The 22,977-nt window shown below is 52.5% G+C and overlaps 1 protein-coding gene across 1 annotated transcript; it reads left to right on the top strand.

Moving 5' to 3' along the window:
* Positions 1–3,632: 3,632 nt before the first annotated feature.
* Positions 3,633–7,657, top strand: LOC125529360 (FRIGIDA-like protein 3). The gene is made up of 4 exons (XM_048693776.1): positions 3,633–3,874; positions 4,746–5,830; positions 6,019–6,188; positions 6,738–7,657. The coding sequence occupies exons 2-4, from the start codon at positions 4,768–4,770 to the stop codon at positions 7,398–7,400; spliced, it is 1,896 nt and encodes a 631-aa protein (XP_048549733.1). The 5' UTR covers positions 3,633–3,874; positions 4,746–4,767; the 3' UTR covers positions 7,401–7,657.
* The last annotated feature ends 15,320 nt before the right edge of the window (positions 7,658–22,977 follow it).

The raw sequence follows: 22,977 nt of genomic DNA, 5'->3' as shown, positions 1-22,977 counted from the left end.
TCCTACGCACACGCAAGATCATGGTGATGCATAGCAACGAGAGGGGAGAGTGTTGCCCACGTACCCTCATAGACCGAAAGCAGAAGCGTTATAACAACACGGTTGATGTAGTCGTACGTCTTCACGGCCCGACCGATCAAGCACCGAAACTACGGCACCTCCGAGTTCTAGCACACGTTCAGCTCGATGACGATCCCCGGATTCCGATCCAGCAGAATGTCGGAGAAGAGTTCCGTCAACACGACGGCGTGGTGATGATCTTGATGTTCTACCGTCGCAGGGCTTCGCCTAAGCACCGCTACAATATTGTCGAGGATTATGGTGGAGGGGGCACCGCACACGTCTAAGAGATCAATGATCAATTGTTGTGTCTTTGGGATGCCCCCTGCCCCCGTATATAAAGGAGTGGAGGAGGGAGAGGGCCGGCCCTCTCTATGGCGCGCCCTAGGGGAGTCCTACTCCCACCGGGAGTAGGATTCCCCCTTTCCTAGTAGAACTAGGAGCCCTTCCAAGTAGTAGGAGTAGGAGTGAAGGAAAGGGAAGGGAAAAGGAGAAGGAAGGAAGGGGGCGCCCCCCTCCCTAGTCCAATTCGGACCAGCCCATGGGGAGGGGTGCGGCCACCCTTTGAGGCCTTTCTCTCCTTTCCCGTATGGCCCATTAAGACCCAATACGAATTCCCGTAACTCCTCGGTACTCCCGAAAATACCCGAATAACTCGAAACCTTTTCGATGTTCGAATATAGTCGTCCAATATATCGATCTTTATGTCTTGACCATTTCGAGACTCCTCGTCATGTCCCCGATCTCATCCGGGACTCCGAACTCCTTCGGTACATCAAAACACATAAATTCATAATATAACCGTCATCGAACTTTAAGCGTGCGGACCCTACGGGTTCGAGAACTATGTAGACATGACCGAGACACGTCTCCGGTCAATAACCAATAGCGGAACCTGGATGCTCATATTGGCTCCTACATATTCTACGAAGATCTTTATCGGTCAAACCGCATAACAACATACGTTGTTCCCTTTGTCATCGGTATGTTACTTGTCCGAGATTCGATCGTCGGTATTTCAATACCTAGTTCAATCTCATTACCGGCAAGTCTTTTTACTCGTTCCGTAACACATCATCCCGCAACTAACTCATTAGTTGCAATGCTTGCAAGGCTTATAGTGATGTGCATTACCGAGTGGGCCCAGAGATACCTCTCCGACAATCGGAGTGACAAATTCTAATCTCGAAATACGCCAACCCAACAAGTACCTTCGGAGACACCAGTAGAGCACCTTTATAATCACCCAGTTACGTTGTGACGTTTGGTAGCACACAAAGTGTTCCTCTGGTAAACGGGAGTTGCATAATCTCAGAGTCATAGGAACATGTATAAGTCATGAAGAAAGCAATAGCAACAAACTAAACGATCAAGTGCTATGCTAACGGAATGGGTCAAGTCAATCACATCATTCTCTAATGATGTGACCCCATTAATCAAATGACAACTCATATGTCTATGGCTAGGAAACTTAACCATCTTTGATTCAACGAGCTAGTCAAGTAGAGGCATATTAGTGACATACTGTTTGTCTATGTATTCACACATGTATTATGTTTCCGATTAATACAATTCTAGCATGAATAATAAACATTTATCATGATATAAGGAAATAAATAATAACTTTATTATTGCCTCTAGGGCATATTTCCTTCAACTACTACTATGTTATTTTGCACTATGAAAGTAGTAATTTAGGCTAGTGTCATATGCATGACACTAGTATAAGTTACTCCCCACTATGACCAGCCTAAGTGAGATGTAGTCTTCCTGTTTAGTTAATTTGCAGTGCATGTACCCGGAGGCGAGACCCGTGTGCCCACACGGCACGGCCTGCTTATAAACAGGCCTCCGTGTGTCGTGCCTGGCCGGACTGTTGCCCACCTTTGCCATGAGCTGAATTAGACATGAATTTAGAACCTCAAATGGGAGGCTCACAATCTCATAAAACATGGTCTTTCGTTAGGGGGCCATGTGCGTTTAGGCCAATCTGAAGATCTTCTCCTCGTATCTGTAAACATTAAGACAGACTAGAAGAACGCTCGTGCGTTGCAACAGGATGACATTAATTTTAAGAGTTCAATATTAATATTCTCATACATATCAAGTGACACTGGCGACCTTTTTTACCATCAAATCCTCACACACACACTCTCTCCCTTCCTCTTCCTCACTCTCTCCCCCCTCTCCCTCTCTCTCTCTCTAACACACACACATATCCATCTTATTGGGTACGGGACCATAATCCATCTATTTCACACACACACACACACATACGCTAGTGCATAACAATATGGATTATGTGTATATATTTGCCACCACAACCGAGGGAATTAATTTCATGTAAATCGGCCAGTCACAGCTCCAAGAATACGCGGAGGAGGTGGCCCGGGTCGGCGTCGGCGCCGTTACGGCGCGGGCCACGGGCCCGCTTCCAGGTGCGTCTGCGTGCCGGCCACCCACACAGGGTCCTTCAAGTGCCGCTTCCACCGCACCAACTCCCAGGGCCAGGGAAGCCACCCTTCTTCGCCCCCTTCACCGGCCGCGGCCAACACGGTGCCGTGGCACCCGGCCTCACCGTCCTCGTCCTCCGGCACCGTCGCGATCCAGTGACGCAGCCCAAGCACCGGCCTCGAGAATCAAGAACGCTCGACAACGGAGAGGGAAGGGAAGATCATATACATGTCATAAGAAAGGGAGTTTATTTACTACTCCATCGATGTATTGTTTCCTTTGCTTGGAGATTGATTACTATCCGTGAGTTAAGGTAAGATTAATGTGATTGAGCGATTTTTTCTGAAAATCAAATATTTGTTTTCTAATTAATGTGATTGAGTGATTTAAGGTAAGGTTAATTAATTTAGATTTGATCTTTAGAGATTGTTCGTGATTGATTCTACATTATTAAATAACTTGCGCCAGTATGAAAAGTTCTGATCTGTTCAGATTTCTTTCATTGTGTGAGAGGATGACGCGAAAATAAACTGATGAAGTGCGGGGAGGGGACGAAAAAATCTACGAAAAAACCAACAAAGGTGGGAGGAGGTACAGAAAAACCATGGGAGGTAGGACGAAAAAAACCCTGGAAACGAGACTACCAACTACTCCATTAAGAGTAGAGATCTTTAGAGATTGTTCGTGATTGATTCTACATTACTAAATAACTTGCGCCAGTATGAAAAGTTCTGATCTGTTCAGATTTCTTTCGTTGTGTGAGAGGGTGACGCGAAAATAAACCGATGAAGTGGGGGGAAGGGACGAAAAAAAATCTACAAAAAACCAGCGAAGATGGGAGGAGGTACCAAAAAATCCACGGGAGGTGGGACGAAAAAAAAAACTAGAAGCGAGACTATCAACTGCTACATTAAAAGTAGAGATTAATAAAGTTTTGCGAGTTTGTCTAAAAAAAGAGTAAATATTTGCCCCCTTTCGCTCTATCCTGCAAAATACGAGGACCAGTACCCAAAAGCGGCAGGGGGCCTTCCGCAAAAGTGCCAGCAGCACCGCCTGGCGCCGGATCTGGCCCATCCTTCTCCCATCGAACGGCCCATAAGTCGCTGGCGCAGTAATCCCCACGTCGCACAGGCTACCTTCTCGACCGCAGGCTCGCTAACCCTAAATCTCCGCCTCGTCCGTCGTCGCCACCGCCATCGCCGTTCCGCCGCCGCCGCCGCGCCGTACTCCAGGCGCCCCCGCCCCCGGCCTCTCGCCAGCGTCGCCGTCCCCCGTTCTTCCCCGCCGGGACGTCCCGCCCCTGCCGTCTCCGCCGCGCCCCTCCCCCCCGATCTTGGGCCGTCGGTCTCCTTTGCTTGAGGTATGAGCCAGGTCGTTTCCATCCGGCGATTACCTTGGTTAAATCCCTCCCGTTTGGGAGGAGACCTTCAGAATTTCTCGTCGCACATCATCTAGATCCGCCCCTGAGGATAAGTAGCCAATCCGAATTTGCGAATAGGTCGAGGTCTGAATAGGGTCAACGATCTTGTTTGAATTCAACGGGGTATGTTCTTGTTGGGATTTATTGGGAAGTTCCGGAGTTGTGCGTAGCAGGGAGCCTAGAATTCAATGGGATTTGTTCTTGTTGGTTGGGCGGGGGTAGGGGGTTGGGGGGGGGGGGTGGGTTGTTCATTGCAGGTGTTCTTTCCTACACTGGCAAAATCAGAATTTCTTCAAGAGTGTGAGCATGTCGGGGTGAATCATGGGGATGGGGTTTGCCACATTCGTTTGCTCTGATTATCTTTGGTCCATCACTTTAAATGAAATTTGACCCATGGACACTTTCTTTTATCAACAAGTAGTGGAAAGCGCCTGCGGAGGCCGTGCCTCGAGCGAGGGTTGTCGAGCATGACAAGGATAGTGCTAGCCATCCGAGCACTGCTCGACTTCTCATTAGTCCATCGCTTACGTTATCCCACATGTTCTTTCCAATGGGTTTCCTAGTTGGAGTACATCTCAGATAAGCCAAACATGGTCTTTCTTTTGGTGCCTAGTTGTTCTGAACTTTTCCCCTTTTTTGTACCCTCTTGACCGCACTAGGTTGTGTGTATTACTGACTTCTTTATCTGTCCGTGGTTTCTATTTTGCACTTGTCTCCATATTGCTAATGCATGATTAATACATTTGTCATAAGTTACCACTTATAATACTGCTCGTTTTAGATGTTGGGATCTAATACTGTATCTCCACAGTTTGTCATTGTTTTGGTTGCAAATGGCGACTGAAGCTGCTTCTCACATCTCTGGCGGTTCGGAGTCAACAACGGTGGCGTTGCTAGAACAACTTACTGAAGTATTTGGCAAGCTGAAGTCCCACACAGAAGCATCCCTACAATTGCAAAGTGGCATTCAGTGGGAAGATATCAAAGTACATTTCCTGAACCTTGAGAAGTCATACAGAAGCAAGTGCGATGAACTGGAAGACAAGCAGAAGGCATTAGAAGAACAGAAAGCCGGAGGTCGTAGGCTGATTGCTGAGAAAGAAGCTGATCTTTCTGCAAAAGAGCGTGCTTCTGTGAACAAACTTCAGGAGCTGAAGGATGCTGCCGTCTCTACCCTAGCAGAGGTGCGCAAAAAATATAATGTCGAGCTTTCTGAGATACTTGATGCCAATGGAAGCAAAGACAAAAAGGTAAAAACCCCAACCGACGACACCAATACATCGCTCCCTTCAGACGAGCATAACTCTGCTAAAGGGTCGGGCAAGCCATCTGAACCTTCACCAGTTGAGGTTAAGCCGCGCCCTGCACTGAAGGAACTCTGTGAGCAGATGGACGCTAAAGGCCTTCTGAAATATATTTCAGAAAATTCAAAAAAACTTGCTGGCTTTCGTGATGAACTTTGTGTTGCACTAAAATGTGCAACTGACCCTGCGCGCTTCGTACTTGATTCCTTGGAGGGTTTTTTCCCAGACCAACTGCCTGGGGATAAAAATTACTCCGCTCAGGGGCAGCGCAGAAGCTGTATTGTTTTGATGGAGGCTCTAGCACATTCACTAGGAATGAAGGAGCCAGGTGGCAAACACCCTTGGAGCTCTGAAATTATGGAGCAAGCCAAGGCAATTGCCAAAGAGTGGAAGAGTAAGATAGCTGAGGTTGACCTTGATGCTTCTGATGGCTACTCATTGGAAGCACATGCATTCCTGCAGCTTCTTACAACTTTTAATGTTGATTTGGTGCTTGACGAAGATGAACTATACAAGATTGTAGTTGCCATTTCTCGTCGCAGGCAGACTGCTGAGCTATGTCGCTCTCTTGGTTTGACTGAGAGAATACCAGGTTGGTATCCACTCAGAATGCCGCAAGGCATTATCATCCCTTAATTTACCAGGCTGGTGCCGGTCATGATTTACTGCTAGGCCCCACAACCATCTATGGAATAAATAGCTTACTACTATGTGAATACCATAGACGTTATGTATAAATGCGGTATTCTATGGTCCTAGTGCTGATCATTTGTTCTGCAGGTGTTATTGAGGAGTTGATTAAGAAACACAGGCAAATTGATGCAGTTCAATTCATACAAGCCTTTGGGCTGTCAGAGGCTTTTCCTCCTGCTCCTCTCTTGAAGGCATATGTAGATGAGATAAAAGGCTCACTTAACAATAAGGGGGATGCTGGTGCAACTCCTTCAGTGGTCTGTTCTTTCTACTTACTTTTTGACACGTTGATGATTTTCCAACACATGTTAGTTATTAGTAGCGCAGGATTTATCAACTCCACACTTCTTGCTTTGGGAATTCACTGTTAAAATACTCTTCTTTATTTTCTTGCTATAAGGATTGTTCATGTTGATGTATCAGGATGTATTTGGTATGCATGAGTTATCAGTAATCTAAGTCACATTTAAATTGAGAAGTCATAATTGAGAAATCTGCTGTTGTATTTAGCCCCCAAAAAACTTTCGCCGAGGCAAGTGGGAAATTACTTTATAATCTGCTAAATGGTGCTGCTGTCTGTGAATGATACAACACTGGATTATTAGGTTGTAGCACCCAACTGCCTCGTGTCATTCCCTTGTTTCAGAATCCAGAGTAGTTAATGTACATGGTGGATATTTTCTGTTGATTTCTGTGCTTAAATAGTTCCATGTTTAGTTTTCCTGTCATTTTATCCAGTTTCCATTTATATTGAGAATTTTGAGCTAATTGTGTTGTGATTTGGTAAAAAAAAAACACATGTGCAGGATGACTTGAAGAACCGCGAGCTAGTTGCATTGAGGGCCATAATCAAGTGCATCGAGGAGTACAAGCTCCAGAAGGAGTGTCCACTTGGACCTCTCCAGAAACGCATCAACGAGCTGAAACCAAAGGGCGCGAAAAGGCCATCAGGTTCTGCTAATCGCAACTACGCGAAGAAGCAGCGGGTCTCTGGCAGTGGCACTTCAGCTCCTCGGAGGCCCACTGGTGCAGTAGCTCCCCGCAGGCCCGCAGCTCCAGTCGGCACATGGCAGCAGCGCGCCCCTCCGCCGGTGGCCGCCTACCCCGACAGGTACGGGGTAGCCGCCGACCGGTACCACTACGCGCCGCCTCCTGCCGCAGCGTATGACGCGGCCACCTATGCCGCCTACGGCGGCGGTGGCGAGCAGTACAGGGCCGCCGCCCCAAAGCCATACCAGTACAACCCAGGATCAGCAGCCGCAGCAGCCGCCGCCGCGTCGTACAACAACATACCCCAGTATAAGGTCGTGTACGGCGGCCCCGGCGCCCAGCCGTCCACGGCGGCAGCCGGCTACGCGCCCTACGGCGGAGGCTCGGTGGGGCAGCAGCAGCCCCAGCCTGCCGCTTCGTCTGGAGGCTACCTGAGCTATGCCGCCGGGTTCGGCTACCGCCCTTCACAGCAGCAGTAGAGGATGTAAGGTGAAACTACCCTGTTAGGCCTTTGCTCTTGTATGCAATGTGTACTTTGCTCCCTGGAACCACCCTCCGGACCGTAGAGGAGTGGTGGAGTTGTTTACCATCCATCCATCCCCTAGTGCATCTTGTAGGTGCTGTAACTTGCTTTTTTTCCCCCAAATCTTGTCGATGTAAGAAGTCATAAAGAGATTTGTGGTGCTACTTGCATCTTACTTAACTGCTGCCAGTAGCCTCTGTGTTTCTGTCTGCATTAGCTGTTGCCGTGGTTGCTTGCTTGGACCTGTGCACATGTGTTGGTTTGCGTTTCATTAAGTATTGGTGCTGCAATCATTGAATAGTTTGTGTGTGTTTGATGTGCAAACTGTAAACCTTTTTGGATGAGAGCGTGGACAAGAAGAACAGATGGAGGCTCAAACAGAGGAAGTTGAAAAGCTGATCGGATATGTGCTGTCTTCCTAGTAACAGGGCTGGATTCCTGAATCCTGTGCTGAGACCGACCGTGCTAGTTTCTCGATCAAACGGCTCGCCCCTCGTCGCCGGCGTGCGTGCGACCATTTCATTTTTCACCCCCAATGAGAAGTGAGAATCATCCCTCTTCTTGTTTAACCTGGATTTTTCACCCCCAATGAGAAGTGAGAATCATCCCTCTTCTTGTTTAACCCGGAGCCGCCCCCACACTCCTTGCCTGGAGCACGTAGCCGATGTGGTCTCGGCCGAATCAGAAGTGTTGCGTCAAGGTCTAATGCTCATTCAGAGCCTTGGGTGTGCCAACGTAATTGTCCAAACTGATAATGTAACCGTGGTAGAGGCGTTGAATTTGAACGAGGGTTACTCAATGATTGCAGCACCAATACTTAATGAATGTCGAAGTCTACTTTCAAATTTCGGAAAGGTACTTATTGAACATTGTAACAGGTAGTCAAACATGGTTGCTCATGAGCTAGTTAGGTCTGGGAGGAGTAATCCACTAAAAAAGGGCCACTTCCTTGTACTCCCTCTGTCACAGTTGCAAAAATATCTGGGACCAAAGTAGTTAGTGATTGAAGTACTGAAAATAGCATCGGTTGTCAATTACGATGCCTAATTAGTGAAGAAATTAATGTTGGGGAACGCAGTAATTTCAAAAAAATTCCTACGCACACGCAAGATCATGGTGATGCATAGCAACGAGAGGGGAGAGTATGATCTACGTACCCTTGTAGATCGCAACGGAAGCGTTGACACAACGTAGAGGAAGTAGTCGTACGTCTTCCCGATCCGACCGATCCAAGCACCGTTACTCCGGCACCTCCGAGTTCTTAGCACACGTACAGCTCGATGACGCTCCCCGGGCTCCGATCCAGCAAAGCTTCGGGGATGAGTTCCATCAGCACAACGGCGTGGTGACGATGATGATGTTCTACCGACGCAGGGCTTCGCCTAAGCACTACAACAATATGACCGAGGTGGAATATGGTGGAGGGGGGCACCGCACACGGCTAAGGAACGGTCACGAAGATCAACTTGTGTGTTCTAGGGTGCCCCCCTGCCTCCGTATATAAAGGAGCCAAGGGGGAGGGGCGGCCGGCCAAGGTGGGCACGCCAAGGGGAGTCCTACTCCCACCGGGAGTAGGACTCCTAGTTGGACAAGGAGAGAAAGGGGAAAGAGGAGGAAGAGAGGAAGGAAAGGGGGGGGGGGCGCCGCCCCCTTCCCTTGTCCTATTCAGACTAGGAAGGGGAGGGGCGCGGGGCCACCTCCTGCCTCCTTCTCTCTTCTCCCTCAAGGCCCATGTAGGCCCAATAAACCCCCCGGGGGGTTCCGGTAACCCCCCGGTACTCCGGTAAAATGCCGATTTCACCCGGAACGATTCCGATGTCCAAATATAGGCTTTCAATATATCAATCTTTATGTCTGGACCATTTCGAGACTCCTCGTCATGTCCGTGATCACATCCGGGACTCCGAACTAACTTCGGTACATCAAAATGCATAAACTCATAATAACTGTCATCGTAACGTTAAGCGTGCGGACCCTACGGTTCGAGAACAATGCAGACATGACTGAGACAAATCTCCGGTCAATAACCAATAGCGGGACCTGGATGCCCATATTGGTTCCTACATATTCTACGAAGATCTTTATCGGTCAGACCGCATAACAACATACGTTGTTCCCTTTGTCATCGGTATGTTACTTGCCCGAGATTCGATCGTCGATATCCAATACCTAGTTCAATCTCGTTACCGGCAAGTCTCTTTACTCGTTCCGTAATACATCATCTCACAGCTAACATATTAGTTGCAATGCTGTCGGTGTACTAGAGTAGGGGTACCCTAGTATCCCGAACTTGTGCACGGGCAGTCGCAGCATCCCGCGGCAAGGCTTGCCGGGTGGCCGCCAAGACCCTCCGCGGCTACTTTGAAGACCATTCAAGAACAAAGTACTCAAAACAAGGCCCCGGCAAGAGGAGCTTGCCGGGAAGGCCAACCAAGGCCCCGGCAAGAGAAGCTGGCCGGGAAGGAAACAAGACCCCGGCAAGAGGAGCTTGCTGGGAAGGCCACTCAAGGCATACCAAGAAAACTTACCGCGACGCGCCACGCGTCCCGGCAAGGCCCAGTGAGCGACAAGCTCCCGGACATGCCAAGACGACGACCGCGGCAAGGAGCTTGCCGCAGGAAACCCCCACTTCGTGCCCGCGCTCCGGCACACCTGCCAACGTGTCGCTCTAGGGCCCTCCGGAGCACACGTGGCAGGGGGCCGTGCAGCTAGGGGTGCGAGGTGGCAAGCAGGCGCTGACAAGATAACCACCGTGGCAAACGGTGGCGTCCCTAGCAGTCCCTTTCGGTACTGTCTAGGCGACATAGACGGGCAATTAATGCCCTTGTCCCCTGCCGCCAGGGTTAGGTATGATAACACTGTAGCAGGTAGCTGTACCTACCACAAGCACCTTTCCATTTTTGCCCTTTACCTCCGTTGCTATGTCGGTAACCCCTTGAGCATATAAAAGGAGGCCCGAGTGCAACGAGAGAGGGGGTTAGCCACTTCGAACACTCACGCTCGGTCTTGCTAGCTGCTGGTGTGTACTGTAGCACTCCGCGCTCCCGAGCTAGAAATCAATACAACACCACAAAGCAGGAGTAGGGTTTTACGCATCCGTGCGGCCCGAACCTGGGTAAATCGCTCGCGTGACTCGCCTCGATCTGCTCTTTGCGCGACCTCCGCCCCCGCCGAACCGAAAGGGACCCGGTCCGCCGGTCCCATAGGTGCCCGTGGTTCTAGCAGCCCCGGCATCTTTGGCGCGCCAGGTAGGGGGCGTCGAAGTTGTGTGAACCAGATCCGGCGTTCTTGCGAGCTAGATCTTCATCATCTTCATCAAATGCCGCCGAAGAAGAAAGTTTCGGAGGCAGCTGCTCCGTCCGCGCCGAGCCAGCCACCGCCGGAGCAAACGGTTGGTGGGGCAGGCACCGGCGGAAGAACACGCGTCGACGAGGGGACTCACGGTGCTGCCAGGTCCCAGGACAAGGCTGCGCTGCCCCCCGGCGGCGTAGCCGGCTCCCACAATGACCGGGAGCACTCCAAGACCTCGGCGTTCGTGCATGCACCACGCCCATCTCAGGAGGCGCGGGACTGGCAGCGTCATGGTACTCACGGTACCATGCGTTCGCTAGATCAAGATCGAGCTGGTGGATCTCGGAGCGCTCAGGACCACCATGCACGCCAACCTGCTGGCGCGAGCGAGACACGGTCGCCTGGACGGGATACGGCTCCTTCTAACGTAGTTAGAAGTCCGAGCATATCCCGCTCCTCGCACCGTTCGCCACCGCCACCCGCCACCGCAGCAGAAGCTTTGGTGCGAGCTCAGCTGCTCCTGGACTACCCTCCAGCGACGGACAAGATCGACGACTGGAGGGCCACTATCCAGAGTCTCGTCGGCTTCGCCAACGGCGACGCTCCGCGGCAGCCGAGCACGTCTCAGCCGCGGCAAGCCAGCCAGGCACGAGCCAGAGACGACAAGACTGGTGGGGGTGCAACTACTGTGCACTCTCCACCCCGAAGGCCAAGATCGCCGACTCGCCGGGTCCACCTCGACAGCAACTCCACCGCGTCGTCAGATCCGCGAGCTCGTCGCGATCAGCGCCAAGTTCTTCAAGAACGACAACAAGAAGACGCTCGTACTCGCATCGAGCGCCGGAGAGAAGCGCGGCGTCAATCAGACCAGCGCGCTGGGCCCTCTGTTGACATGCATGCGCCAGGGGAACCAGGCGGCTTGCCGTACGCGGTAGGCTGCCCTGCGTTCACTCGTGAGCTGCGGCAAGTCCAGTGGCCCAGTACGAAGAATTTCAAACCAGATGTACCCGAGAAGTACGACGGCAAGTCGCATCCATCGGAGTTCCTCAGCATCTACACCATCGCGGTGCAGGCTGCTGGGGGGCGGGACGATAAGATCCTTGCCAACTACTTCCCGTTGGTGCTCAAGCCCAACGTCAGGTCCTGGCTCATGCACTTGCCGGACAACTCCATATCCTCTTGGGCTGATCTATGCCAGCAGTTTGTCGGCGCCTTCACAGGCGGCCACAAACCCCATGCCCAAGAGAGCGACCTTCATTTGCTCGTCCAGAAGGAAGGAGAGCCCCTGCGCAAGTATATCCAGAGGTTCAGCCGTGTACAGCACAACATCCCAAATATCCACCCTGCCGCGGTAATCAGCGCGTTCCATCAGAACGTGCGTAACCGCAGAATGCGGGAGGAGATGGCGATGTGCAAGATTCGGGACGTCAGCGAGCTATATGCCCTGGCCGACAAGTGTGCACGCGCTGAGGAAGGGAGGAAATTCCCCGGAGAAAGCACTGGAGCAGGGGGATCTGACAGCGAGGATGCCGCCCCGGCAAGGAAAAACCGGCGGCGCAACAACAGGAGGAAGTAGAACAAAGAGGTGCTGGTCGTTGAGCAGTCCGGCAGCGACGGCGGCGCCAAGCAAGCCAGGGTCAGTGGCTCCGGCAAGGAGGTTGCCGCGTGCGCCAACTGCCAGGCTGTGGCAGCCGCCGACAAGCAGGACGGCTCCGACAAGCAATACTGCAAGATTCACCGCACCAAGGGCCATGACCTCCAGAGCTGCAAGAAAGTCGAGCAGCTTGTCCAGCAGCAAAGAGCTGAGTACGAGCGGCGCGACAAGGAGAGGGCCCAAGGGGGTGCGGGAGGATCCGGTAAGAAGCGCGCCGGACAGGGAGGATGCCGCGACAAGGCCAAGCAGCGGCAAGGAGACAGGCCTCCCCGCGGCCGCGACAACGACGAAGCTGACGACGACGAAGACATGGATGATGTTGAGACCAGTGAACAGGAGTTTCAGAAAGCCACAGAGGTCTTGTGCATTGACGGCGGTGCTTCTCTGCACATTTCACACCGCCAACTCAAGCAGTGGGCGCGGGAAGTCAATGCAGCGGAACCACCTGTCGAATCGCGCAAGCTTCTGAAATGGTCCAGCACGCCTATCATCTTTGACATTGAGGACCACCCTGATCGAACAACTGCGGTCGGGTGCTTGCCGATGTTGGTCTCACCAACTATCCGCAACCTCAAGGTCACAAAGATGTTAGTTGACGGCGGGGCCGGCTTGAACCTGATCTCCTCCGCTGTTCTCCAGAAACTCCAAATCCCTGACAACGAGCTCGAAGAGACCGGCACATTCCAAGGAATTAACCCGGGAAGGAGCAAGCCGAAGGGGAAGGTCACGCTGCCGGTAACATTTGGCAGCGAGCTAAACTTCAGGACTGAGAGGGTCACATTCGACGTTGCCGATATCCCATTGCCCTACAATGGGATACTTGGCCGTCCAGCACTCGCCAAGTTCATGGCAGCCTCTCACTACGCATATAACATGCTGAAGATGCCAGGCCCGATAAGCGTCATCTCTGTCCCCGGCGACAAGAAGGATGCTCTTATCTGTGCCGACAAGATCTACCGGGAAGCAGCAGCCACGGGAGATCGCAATCCACTTGCCGCTGAAGCTCCCGGGGGGAAGAAGACCAAGTCCGGCAAGAGTTCTGATGCCCACTCTGGCAAGCGCACTTCTTCGGAGTGCCGCGCTGCCGTCGAGGACGCACCATCGAGCTCCACCGGCAAGACCAAGTCCGGCAAGAGTTTTGGTGCCCACTCCAGCAAGCGCACCTCTTCGGAGTGCTGCGCTGCCGTTGAGGACGCACCATCGAGCTCCACCGGCAAGTGCAAGAAGACGATGGCAGCTCCGCCAGAGACGAAGAAGGTGTCCGCCAGGGAGGACGGCACTGGTGGTACCTTCACCATCAGTGCCACGCTCGGCCCTAAATAGGAAAGCGTGCTCGTTACTTTCCTGCGGGCGAATGTCGACGTGTTTGCATGGCAGCCGTCTGACATCCCCGGTGTTCCCAGGAAAGTGATTGAGCACCACCTTGCCGTTTGTCCTCATGCGCGGCCCGTCAAGCAGAAAGTCAGGAAGCAGGCAGTGGAGCGCCAAGAATTCATTGCAGAAGAGATCAAGAAACTGGAAGCAGCAGGCCTTGTCAGAGGAGTGCTCCATCCCACGTGGTTGGCCAATCCTGTAGTCGTGCGCAAGGCAAACGGGAAATGGAGACTTTGCATCGATTTTACCGATGTTAACAGAGCTTGTCCCAAAGACCCATTTCCTTTGCCGCGCATTGACCAGATTGTTGACTCCACAGCCGGATGCGATTTGCTTTCATTCCTTGACGCATACTCAGGATATCATCAGATCTTCATGGCAGAAGAAGATGAGGAGAAGACCGCATTTATTACTCCATGTGGCACGTACTGTTTCGTACGGATGCCTTTCGGACTAAAAAATGCTGGTTCGACATTTGCAAGGGTAGTCCACATTGCTCTTGAGCCACAAATACACAGAAATGTGGAAGCCTACATGGATGATATAGTGGTCAAGAGCGAGGACAGAGCAACCCTGATTCAAGACTTAGACGAGACCTTTGCAAATCTGCGCAACATCAGCCTCAAGCTTAACCCAAAGAAGTGTGTGTTTGGAGTTCCCTCCGGCAAGCTTCTCGGGTTCTTCGTATCTCAGCGGGGGATTGAAGCCAATCCCGACAAGATCAAGGCCATTGAGCAGATTGAAGCACCAAAGCGCGTCAAGGATGTACAGAAACTTGCCGGTTGCGTGGCTGCTCTCAGCAGGTTTATCTCTCGGTCTGCTGAGCGTGCCCTGCCGTTTTTCAAATTATTGAAAAAGGCAGGTCCAATGAAATGGACTCCGGAAGCGGAGGCTGCGCTGCAAGACCTGAAGAGATACCTGTCCTCCCCTCCAATACTTGTCGCGCCTAAGCCACAAGAGAAGTTGCTGCTGTACATAGCGGCAACCAATCAAGTGGTTAGTGTTACGCTAGTAGCAGAGAGGGAGGCAGACGATGAGCCAGCAACCGCGGCAAGCGCATCCAGCGACAAGCAGGGGGCTTCCCCGACAAGCTCTGGTCCCGACAAAGATGGATCTGCGCAGATGCACGAGGAGACACGGAAGAAAATGGTGCAGCGCCCAGTTTACTTTGTCAGTTTCCTCCTGCAGGGGGCTAGGTCAAGGTATTCTGGTGTGCAGAAATTGCTTTTCGGCCTTCTCATGGCCTCGAGAAAGCTGCGCCATTACTTCCAAGCACATGAGATCACAGTCGTCACTCGCTTTCCGCTGAAGAGGATAGTGCAGAATCCCGAAGCGACAGGCAGGATTGTTGAGTGGGCGCTGGAACTGTCAAGCTTTGGCCTCAAGTTTGAAAGTACTTCAACTATCCAGAGCAGAGCATTGGCAGAGTTTATAGCAGAATGGACGCCAACACCAGATGAAGAAATTCCAGAAACGAGCATCCCCGACAAGGAAGCAAGCAAAGAGTGGCTGATGTACTTTGATGGTGCCTTCTCGCTGCAAGGCACCGGCGCTGGTGTGCTGCTTATCGCACCCACCGGAGAGCACCTCAGGTACATAGTCCAGATGCACTTTCCCAAGGAGCAAGCAACAAACAATACTGCAGAGTATGAGGGATTGCTTGCCGGTCTCAGGATCGCGGCAGACCTTGGGATCAAGAAGCTCATTGTCCGGGGTGACTCACAGCTTGTCGTCTGCCAAGTAAACAAGAATTATCAGAGTCCGTTGATGGAAGCTTACGTTGACGAAGTGAGAAAGCTGGAAGAGCACTTTGACGGCCTACAAATGGATTATGTTCCAAGAGCTCAGAACGCCATTGCCGACGGCCTGTCAAAGTGCGCCGCACTTAAGTTACCTGTGGAACCAGGGATCTTTGTGCTCAAGCTGACTCAACCATTCGTAACACCATCAACTGGACAGAGCAAGAAGAGGAAGTTGGTTTCTGGTGACTATTTGCCGGCATAGCTTCCCGAAGCCGCCGCCAAGAAGGTCCCCAAGATCAACGCCAAGAGCGCTGAGGAGCAAGATGCTCCGACAAACCCTAGGGTTTGTTCCGTTGAAGCAGAAGCTCCCGGCAAGCTTGTCGGGGAACGTCAAGCTCCGGCAGAGACACAACTTCTCGCCGTAGAAGCGGATGTTCCCGCGGCAGCTGAGTCCAACACCAAGAGCGTTGAGGAGCAAGATGCTCCGGCAAGCCTCAGGGTTTGTTCCGTTGAAGCAGAAGCTCCCGGCAAGCTTTGCTCCGGCAAGCTTGTCGGGGAACGTCGAGCTCCGGCAAAGCCGCAGGTTCTTGCCGTAGAAGCGGATGTTCCCGCAGCAGTAGAGTTGCCTTTAGTCCTTGTTGTCGAGCCACAAGCTCCAACGTGGGCGCAGCAGATTGTCCGTTTCCTTCAGACAGGAGAACTTCCCGAAGAGCAAGAAGAAGCGGAAAGAGTAGCCCGGCAGTCAAGTATGTACCAGTTCGTCGACAAGACACTGTACAGAAGAAGGCTCAACGGGGTGAAATTGAAGTGTATTCCCCGGGAAGACGGACAAAAGCTATTGGCAGAGATACACGGAGGCATGTGTGGTCACCACATTGGCGCAAGAGCACTTGTCGGCAAAGCGTTCCGGCAAGGTTTCTTCTGGCCAACAGCCCTCCAGGATGCAACTGCACAAGTAACCAAGTGTGAAGCATGCCAGTTCCATTCCAAGCAGATACACCAGCCAGCTCAAGCTCTCCAGACGATCCCTTTATCCTGGCCATTTTCGGTCTGGGGGCTCGACATCCTCGGCCCCTTTCCCCGAGCTGTCGGGGGCTTTGAGTACTTGTACGTTGCAATCGACAAGTTCACAAAGTGGCCGGAAGTGGAACCAGCGAGGAAGGTGACCGCACAGTCAGCCGTCAAGTTCTTCAGGTCGATTGTCTGCCGCTTCGGGATCCCTAACAGGATAATCACCGACAACGGTACACAATTCACGAGCCGCACCCTCATGCAGTACATCCAAGATCTTGGCGCCAAGGTCTGTTTCGCTTCTGTTGCTCACCCGAGAAGCAACGGTCAAGCGGAGAGGGCAAATGCTGAAGTGCTGCGCGGGCTCAAGACCAGAACTTTCGACAGGCTGCACAAGTGCGGAAGAAACTGGATCGAGGAGCTGCCGGTGGCTCTTTGGTCGATCAGAACGACGCCAAATCGAGCCACTGGACAGACACCCTTTGCTCTAGTCTATGGAGCAGAGGCAGTTACCCCCACGGAACTCGTATACGGGTCACCTCGAGTGCTCGCTTATGATGAGCTCGAGCAAGAGTGGCTGCGACAAGATGACGCGCTGCTCCTTGAGGAAGACCGTCTCCAGGCTGCTGTGCGAGCTGCTCGCTACCAGCAAGCTCTGCGCCGCTACCATAGCCGCAGAGTCAATGCCAGGAGTCTCGAGGAAGGCGGCCTTGTTCTTCGGCGCGTTCAGTCGGCCAAGAATTCCAACAAGTTGACGCTGAAGTGGGAAGGCCCTTACCGAGTGAAGCGAGTCACAAGGCCTGGCGTTGTCCGCCTTGAGACCGAAGATGGCGTACCAGTGAGCAACTCCTAGAACATCGAGCATCTTCGTAAGTTTTACCCGTAAGGCGTGGTTGTCGGACCCTGTCCGGCAACCACCCTTCTGTACAAGTCTTGCCGCTGTTGCATGTAATCCTTTGTACAGAGCCAGGCGCAGACCCTGAGCACCAGTAAATGAAGCGCTGATCACCCCGGGGTTATAGCATGCATGCTAGGTCAAGTCTCGTCCTTGGTTAGGGTTGATAGTGCCTAACAGCGGCTAACCCCTAGCTTAGAGGTCGAGTGTCCGTCCCTTTGCTTTTCCTTCGTTCGCAGGGCTCGCCTATCCTGGCCAGACTGCTTGAGGACGAAAAGGAGAAGAAGGGTGCGCCGGCACCTGAGCCCCGGCAAGCCAGTGTTGCTGGGGGCAGCGAGCGCCAAGATTTATCCACGGCAAGCCAGAGTTGCCGGGGGCTGCAATATCAGATAAGTCTTTCGTCCCTCATCATGCATCCTCTTATGGACTGGGGAATGCGAAACCGCGTTTCTTCCCGAAAACTGCCGTGCTCCCTCAACTCCAGGCCCCGGGGCCAAGTTCGGTTGTAGTCGCGGCAGCAAAGGGATGAAACAAGGGGGCCGCACTCACCTCGTTCCCGCCTCCGTCAAAGGCGTGAGAAAGGTCGAGCGACGTGGGAAGGCGGCAGGGCCTGTTGCCGGGAGACGTAATGTCTGTCCGAGGGATACCAAGGATTTACTCCTTGGCGTGGGTTCAACCCGTGAGGCAAATAACCCGGCAAGCATCCCCTTTTCATTAAAAAACATCCCACTCAGGTACAGTCCATAGAGGATGAAAAACATGAAAGAGAGGACTACAAGTTTTAGATGCAGCTAAGGCCCGAAGGCTTACAAATTAAAAAGATAAGATGCCCGTAATCCTTTTCCTGTCCCTCTCTTCAGGAGGTAGGTCAAGGAGGCGAGAAGGGCAAAAGAGGCGCCTAGGCAAGCTACGGGTGCCAGAAGACACCAAGAGAACATCCCGGGGGCCGTCCGAAGGCTGGACGGTGATGGCGGCGCCGGAAGCGGGGCTCGAAGACGGGGCGGCAGGACGTCAGCACGCTGTCGGGGGCACCACGCCCTCATACTCCGACCTGACGGCCTTGTCGCCAGCCCTCTTCCCCTTCCGCAGCCTCCCTATGCCAGCCGCCCAAGGAGGCGACCCCGGGGAGTTCAAGACGCCGGCGGCACGGATGATGGGGTCACCGGTGCCGCACGGAGCGGCGCCCAACACCTAGTCGGACCCGCCATCCCGCCGCCCGTTACCCTCATCGTCGCTGTCGCTCTCCTCCTCGTCACTGTCGCTCGAGGAGGAGCCTTCACTATCGGAGGAGCTGTCCACGCAGCACTTCGCCCGAGTGTCGAAGCACCCGAAGACCTTGACGGAGAGGAGATCGCCCTCCATCAACTTAAAATGGAGGGTGAGCCCCCCCGTCAGGCTGTGGATACGGGCGAACGTCTTCCACCCTCGATCAAGATACATCACATTAGGGGCTGGGAATACAACGCGGACTCGCGTGCCACTGATCCCACAGCCCCTCATGTGCAGCCTCAGTGTCTCGGGCGGGTCCGACTCCATCGCGCTCGCAAACGGAGCTGGAAGCCGGAGGCGACGACGAGGCGCCTGGCGCAGCCTGACGAAGAACTCGCAAGGGTCGTCCCCTATATGGACCGCCGTGGGGAGGGGAGCCGCCGGCGGAGGCGGAGCCGGCGCGCCGCCCCGTCCGCCTCTTCTCCGAGCGCCTCGACCTCGTCCTCGACCTCGTCCACGACCTCGCCCCCTCCCTCTTCCCCTTGTGGCTGGCTCTGCCACCACGGGTGCGGGAGAGGAAGGGGTGCGCTGTCTGGCGGCGACCCTCGCCGCCACCGATGAAGGGCCAGGATTCCCTTTCTCCATGGCGAATGAGAGAAAGGGAAGCAGAAGCTGAAGAAAGGAGGAGATGAGAGAGTGCGGGCTTCCGTGCTCCCCTCCCGCTCTTTATAAAGGAGCGAGGTGGGGGCTCGGCCGCCCCGCTCAGCGAATCAAGGCACGGGCAGAGCAGGGAGTTGGGCCCAGCCCGCTGCCTCTGCTCACGTTTCCCGCTCCCACCGTCCGCGACCCCAAGCGCATGGGAGCCGCGTGGCGGGGATGCAGAACCAAGGCGACGAATGAGGCGGCCTCACCCCACCCCGTGATCGCGGGGAGTGGACGCCTCGAAAACCGCGCACCGGCCCCGTCCAGTAAATGCACCACGCCCCCACGCCTACCTCCATTTAGGGAGGAGGGCGCGAACCGTCCCCTTCATCATGGCCTGACGCATGCTCGCGGGGCTTATCCCCGCGCACGCCGCCCACGTCACCCACGACGCCGCGTTTGACGCGTGCCGTTCCGGGCATGCGCGGTGGAAGCGGAGAGATGTGCGGCGTGACCTAGGCCGCGCGTGCCCGTGCACTGTTTTGGGCCTGGCCCAACAGCGCTCGGCACCATGTCTGGCCCAGGCCCGGGGGCTCCTGTCGGTGTACTAGAGTAGGGGTACCCTAGTATCCCGAACTTGTGCACGGGCAGTCGCAGCATCCCGCGGCAAGGCTTGCCGGGTGGCCGCCAAGACCCTCCGCGGCTACTTTGAAGACCATTCAAGAACAAAGTACTCAAAACAAGGCCCCGGCAAGAGGAGCTTGCCGGGAAGGCCAACCAAGGCCCCGGCAAGAGAAGCTGGCCGGGAAGGAAACAAGACCCCGGCAAGAGGAGCTTGCTGGGAAGGCCACTCAAGGCATACCAAGAAAACTTACCGCGACGCGCCATGCGTCCCGGCAAGGCCCGGTGAGCGACAAGCTCCCGGACACGCCAAGACGACGACCGCGGCAAGGAGCTTGCCGCGGGAAACCCCCACTTCGTGCCCGCGCTCCGGCACACCTGCCAACGTGTCGCTCTAGGGCCCTCCGGAGCACACGTGGCAGGGGGCCGTGCAGCTAGGGGTGCGAGGTGGCAAGCAGGCGCTGACAAGATAACCACCGTGGCAAACGGTGGCGTCCCTAGCAGTCCCTTTCGGTACTGTCTAGGCGACATAGACGGGCAATTAATGCCCTTGTCCCCTGCCGCCAGGGTTAGGTATGATAACACTATAGCAGGTAGCTGTACCTACCACAAGCACCTTTCCATTTTTGCCCTTTACCTCCGTTGCTATGTCGGTAACCCCTTGAGCATATAAAAGGAGGCCCGAGTGCAACGAGAGAGGGGGTTAGCCACTTCGAACACTCACGCTCGGTCTTGCTAGCTGCTGGTGTGTACTGTAGCACTCCGCGCTCCCGAGCTAGAAATCAATACAACACCACAAAGCAGGAGTAGGGTTTTACGCATCCGTGCGGCCCGAACCTGGGTAAATCGCTCGCGTGACTCGCCTCGATCTGCTCTTTGCGCGACCTCCTTCCCCGCCGAACCGAAAGGGACCCGGTCCGCCGGTCCCATAGGTGCCCGTGGATCTAGCAGCCCCGGCAAATGCTTGCAAGGCTTATGTGATGTGCATTACCGAGAGGGCCCAGAGATACCTCTCCGACAATCGGAGTGACAAATCCTAATCTCGAAATACGCCAACCCAACATCTACCTTTGGAGACACCTGTAATGCTCCTTTATAATCACCCGGTTACGTTGTGACGTTTGGTAGCACCCAAAGTGTTCCTCCGGCAAACGGGAGTTGCATAATCTCATAGTCTTAGAAACATGTATAAGTCATGAAGAAAGCAATAGCAACATACTAAACGATCGGGTGCTAAGCTAATGGAATGGGTCATGTCAATCAGATCATTCACCTAATGATGTGACCTCGTTAATCAAATAACAACTCTTTGTTCATGGTTAGGAAACATAACCATCTTTGATTAACGAGCTGTCAAGTAGAGGCATACTAGTGACACTCTATTTGTCTATGTATTCACACATGTATTATGTTTCCGGTTAATACAATTCTAGCATGAATAATAAACATTTATCATGAAATAAGGAAATAAATAATAACTTTATTATTGCCTCTAGGGCATATTTCCTTCAGTCTCCCACTTGCACTAGAGTCAATAATCTTGATTACATAGTAATGATTCTTACACCCATGGAGTCTTGGTGCTGATCATGTTTTGCTCGTGGAAGAGGCTTAGTCAACGGGTCTGCAACGTTCAGATCCGTATGTATCTTGGAAATCTCTATGTCTCCCACCTGGACTAGATCCCGGATGGAATTGAAGCGTCTCTTGATGTGTTTGGTTCTCTTGTGAAATATGGATTCCTTTGCCAAGGCAATTGCACCAGTATTGTCACAAAAGATTTTCATTGGACCTGATGCACTAGGTATGACACCTAGATCGGATATGAACTCCTTCATCCAGACTCCTTCATTTGCTGCTTCCGAAGCAGCTATGTACTCCGCTTCACATGTAGATCCCGCTACGACGCTTTGTTTAGAACTGCACCAACTGACAGCTCCATCGTTTAATGTAAACACGTATCCGGTTTGCGATTTAGAATCGTCCGAATCAGTGTCAAAGCTTGCATCAACGTAACCTTTTACGATGAGCTCTTTGTCACCTCCATATATGAGAAACATATCCTTAGTCCTTTTCAGGTATTTCAGGATGTTCTTGACCACTGTCCAGTGATCCACTCCTGGATTACTTTGGTACCTCCCTGCTAAGCTTATAGCAAGGCACACATCAGGTCTGGTACACAGCATTGCATACATGATAGAGCCTATGGCTGAAGCATAGGGAATATCTTTCATTTTCTCTCTATCTTCTGCAGTGGTCGGACTTTGAGTCTTACTCAATTTCACACCTTGTAACACAGGCAAGAACCCTTTATTTGCTTGATCCATTTTGAACTTTTTCAAAACTTTGTCAAGGTATGTACTTTGTGAAAGTCCAATTAAGCGTTTCGATCTATCTCTATAGATCTTGATGCCTAATATGTAAGCAGCTTCACCGAGGTCTTTCATTGAAAAACTCTTATTCAAGTATCCCTTTATGCTATTCAGAAATTCTATATCATTTCCAATCAGTAATATGTCATCCACATATAATATCAGAAATGCTACAGAGCTCCCACTCACTTTCTTGTAAATACAGGCTTCTCCAAAAGTCTGTATAAAACCAAATGCTTTGATCACACTATCAAAGCGTTTATTCCAACTCCGAGAGGCTTGCACCAGTCCATAAATGTGAAGGAAATATGCCCTAGAGGCAATAATAAAGTTATTATTTATTTCCTTACAATCATGATAAAGGTTTATTATTCATGCTAGAATTGTATTAACCGGAAACATAATACATGTGTGAATACATAGACAAACAAAGTGTCACTAGTATGCCTCTACTTGACTAGCTCGTTAATCAAAGATGGTTATGTTTCCTAACCATGAACAATGAGTTGTTATTTGATTAACGGGATCACATCATTAAGAGAATGATCTGATTGACATGACCCATTCCATTAGCTTAGCACCCGATCGTTTAGTATGTTGCTATTGCTTTCTTCATGACTTATACATGTTCCTATAACTATGAGATTATGCAACTCCCGTTTACCGGAGGAACACTTTGGGTGCTACCAAACGTCACAACGTAACTGGGTGATTATAAAGGA

The sequence above is a fragment of the Triticum urartu genome, chromosome 1, assembly GCF_003073215.2.
Source record: "Triticum urartu cultivar G1812 chromosome 1, Tu2.1, whole genome shotgun sequence".
In the NCBI taxonomy this organism is placed as follows: Eukaryota; Viridiplantae; Streptophyta; class Magnoliopsida; order Poales; family Poaceae; genus Triticum; species Triticum urartu.
The sequence above is the reverse complement of the archived record's forward strand: the minus strand, read 5'-3'. Positions and strand labels throughout refer to the sequence as shown.

What these genes read in the sequence shown, in the direction of transcription:
- LOC125529360 (XM_048693776.1), top strand. Translation starts at nt 4,768, where the DNA reads ATGGCGACTGAAGCTGCTTCTCACATCTCTGGCGGTTCGGAGTCAACA. An exon ending in TTTGACTGAGAGAATACCAG is followed by an intron (nt 5,831 to 6,018) that starts GTTGGTATCCAC and finishes TTTGTTCTGCAG; the next exon opens with GTGTTATTGAGGAGTTGATT. An exon ending in CTGGTGCAACTCCTTCAGTG is followed by an intron (nt 6,189 to 6,737) that starts GTCTGTTCTTTC and finishes ACACATGTGCAG; the next exon opens with GATGACTTGAAGAACCGCGA.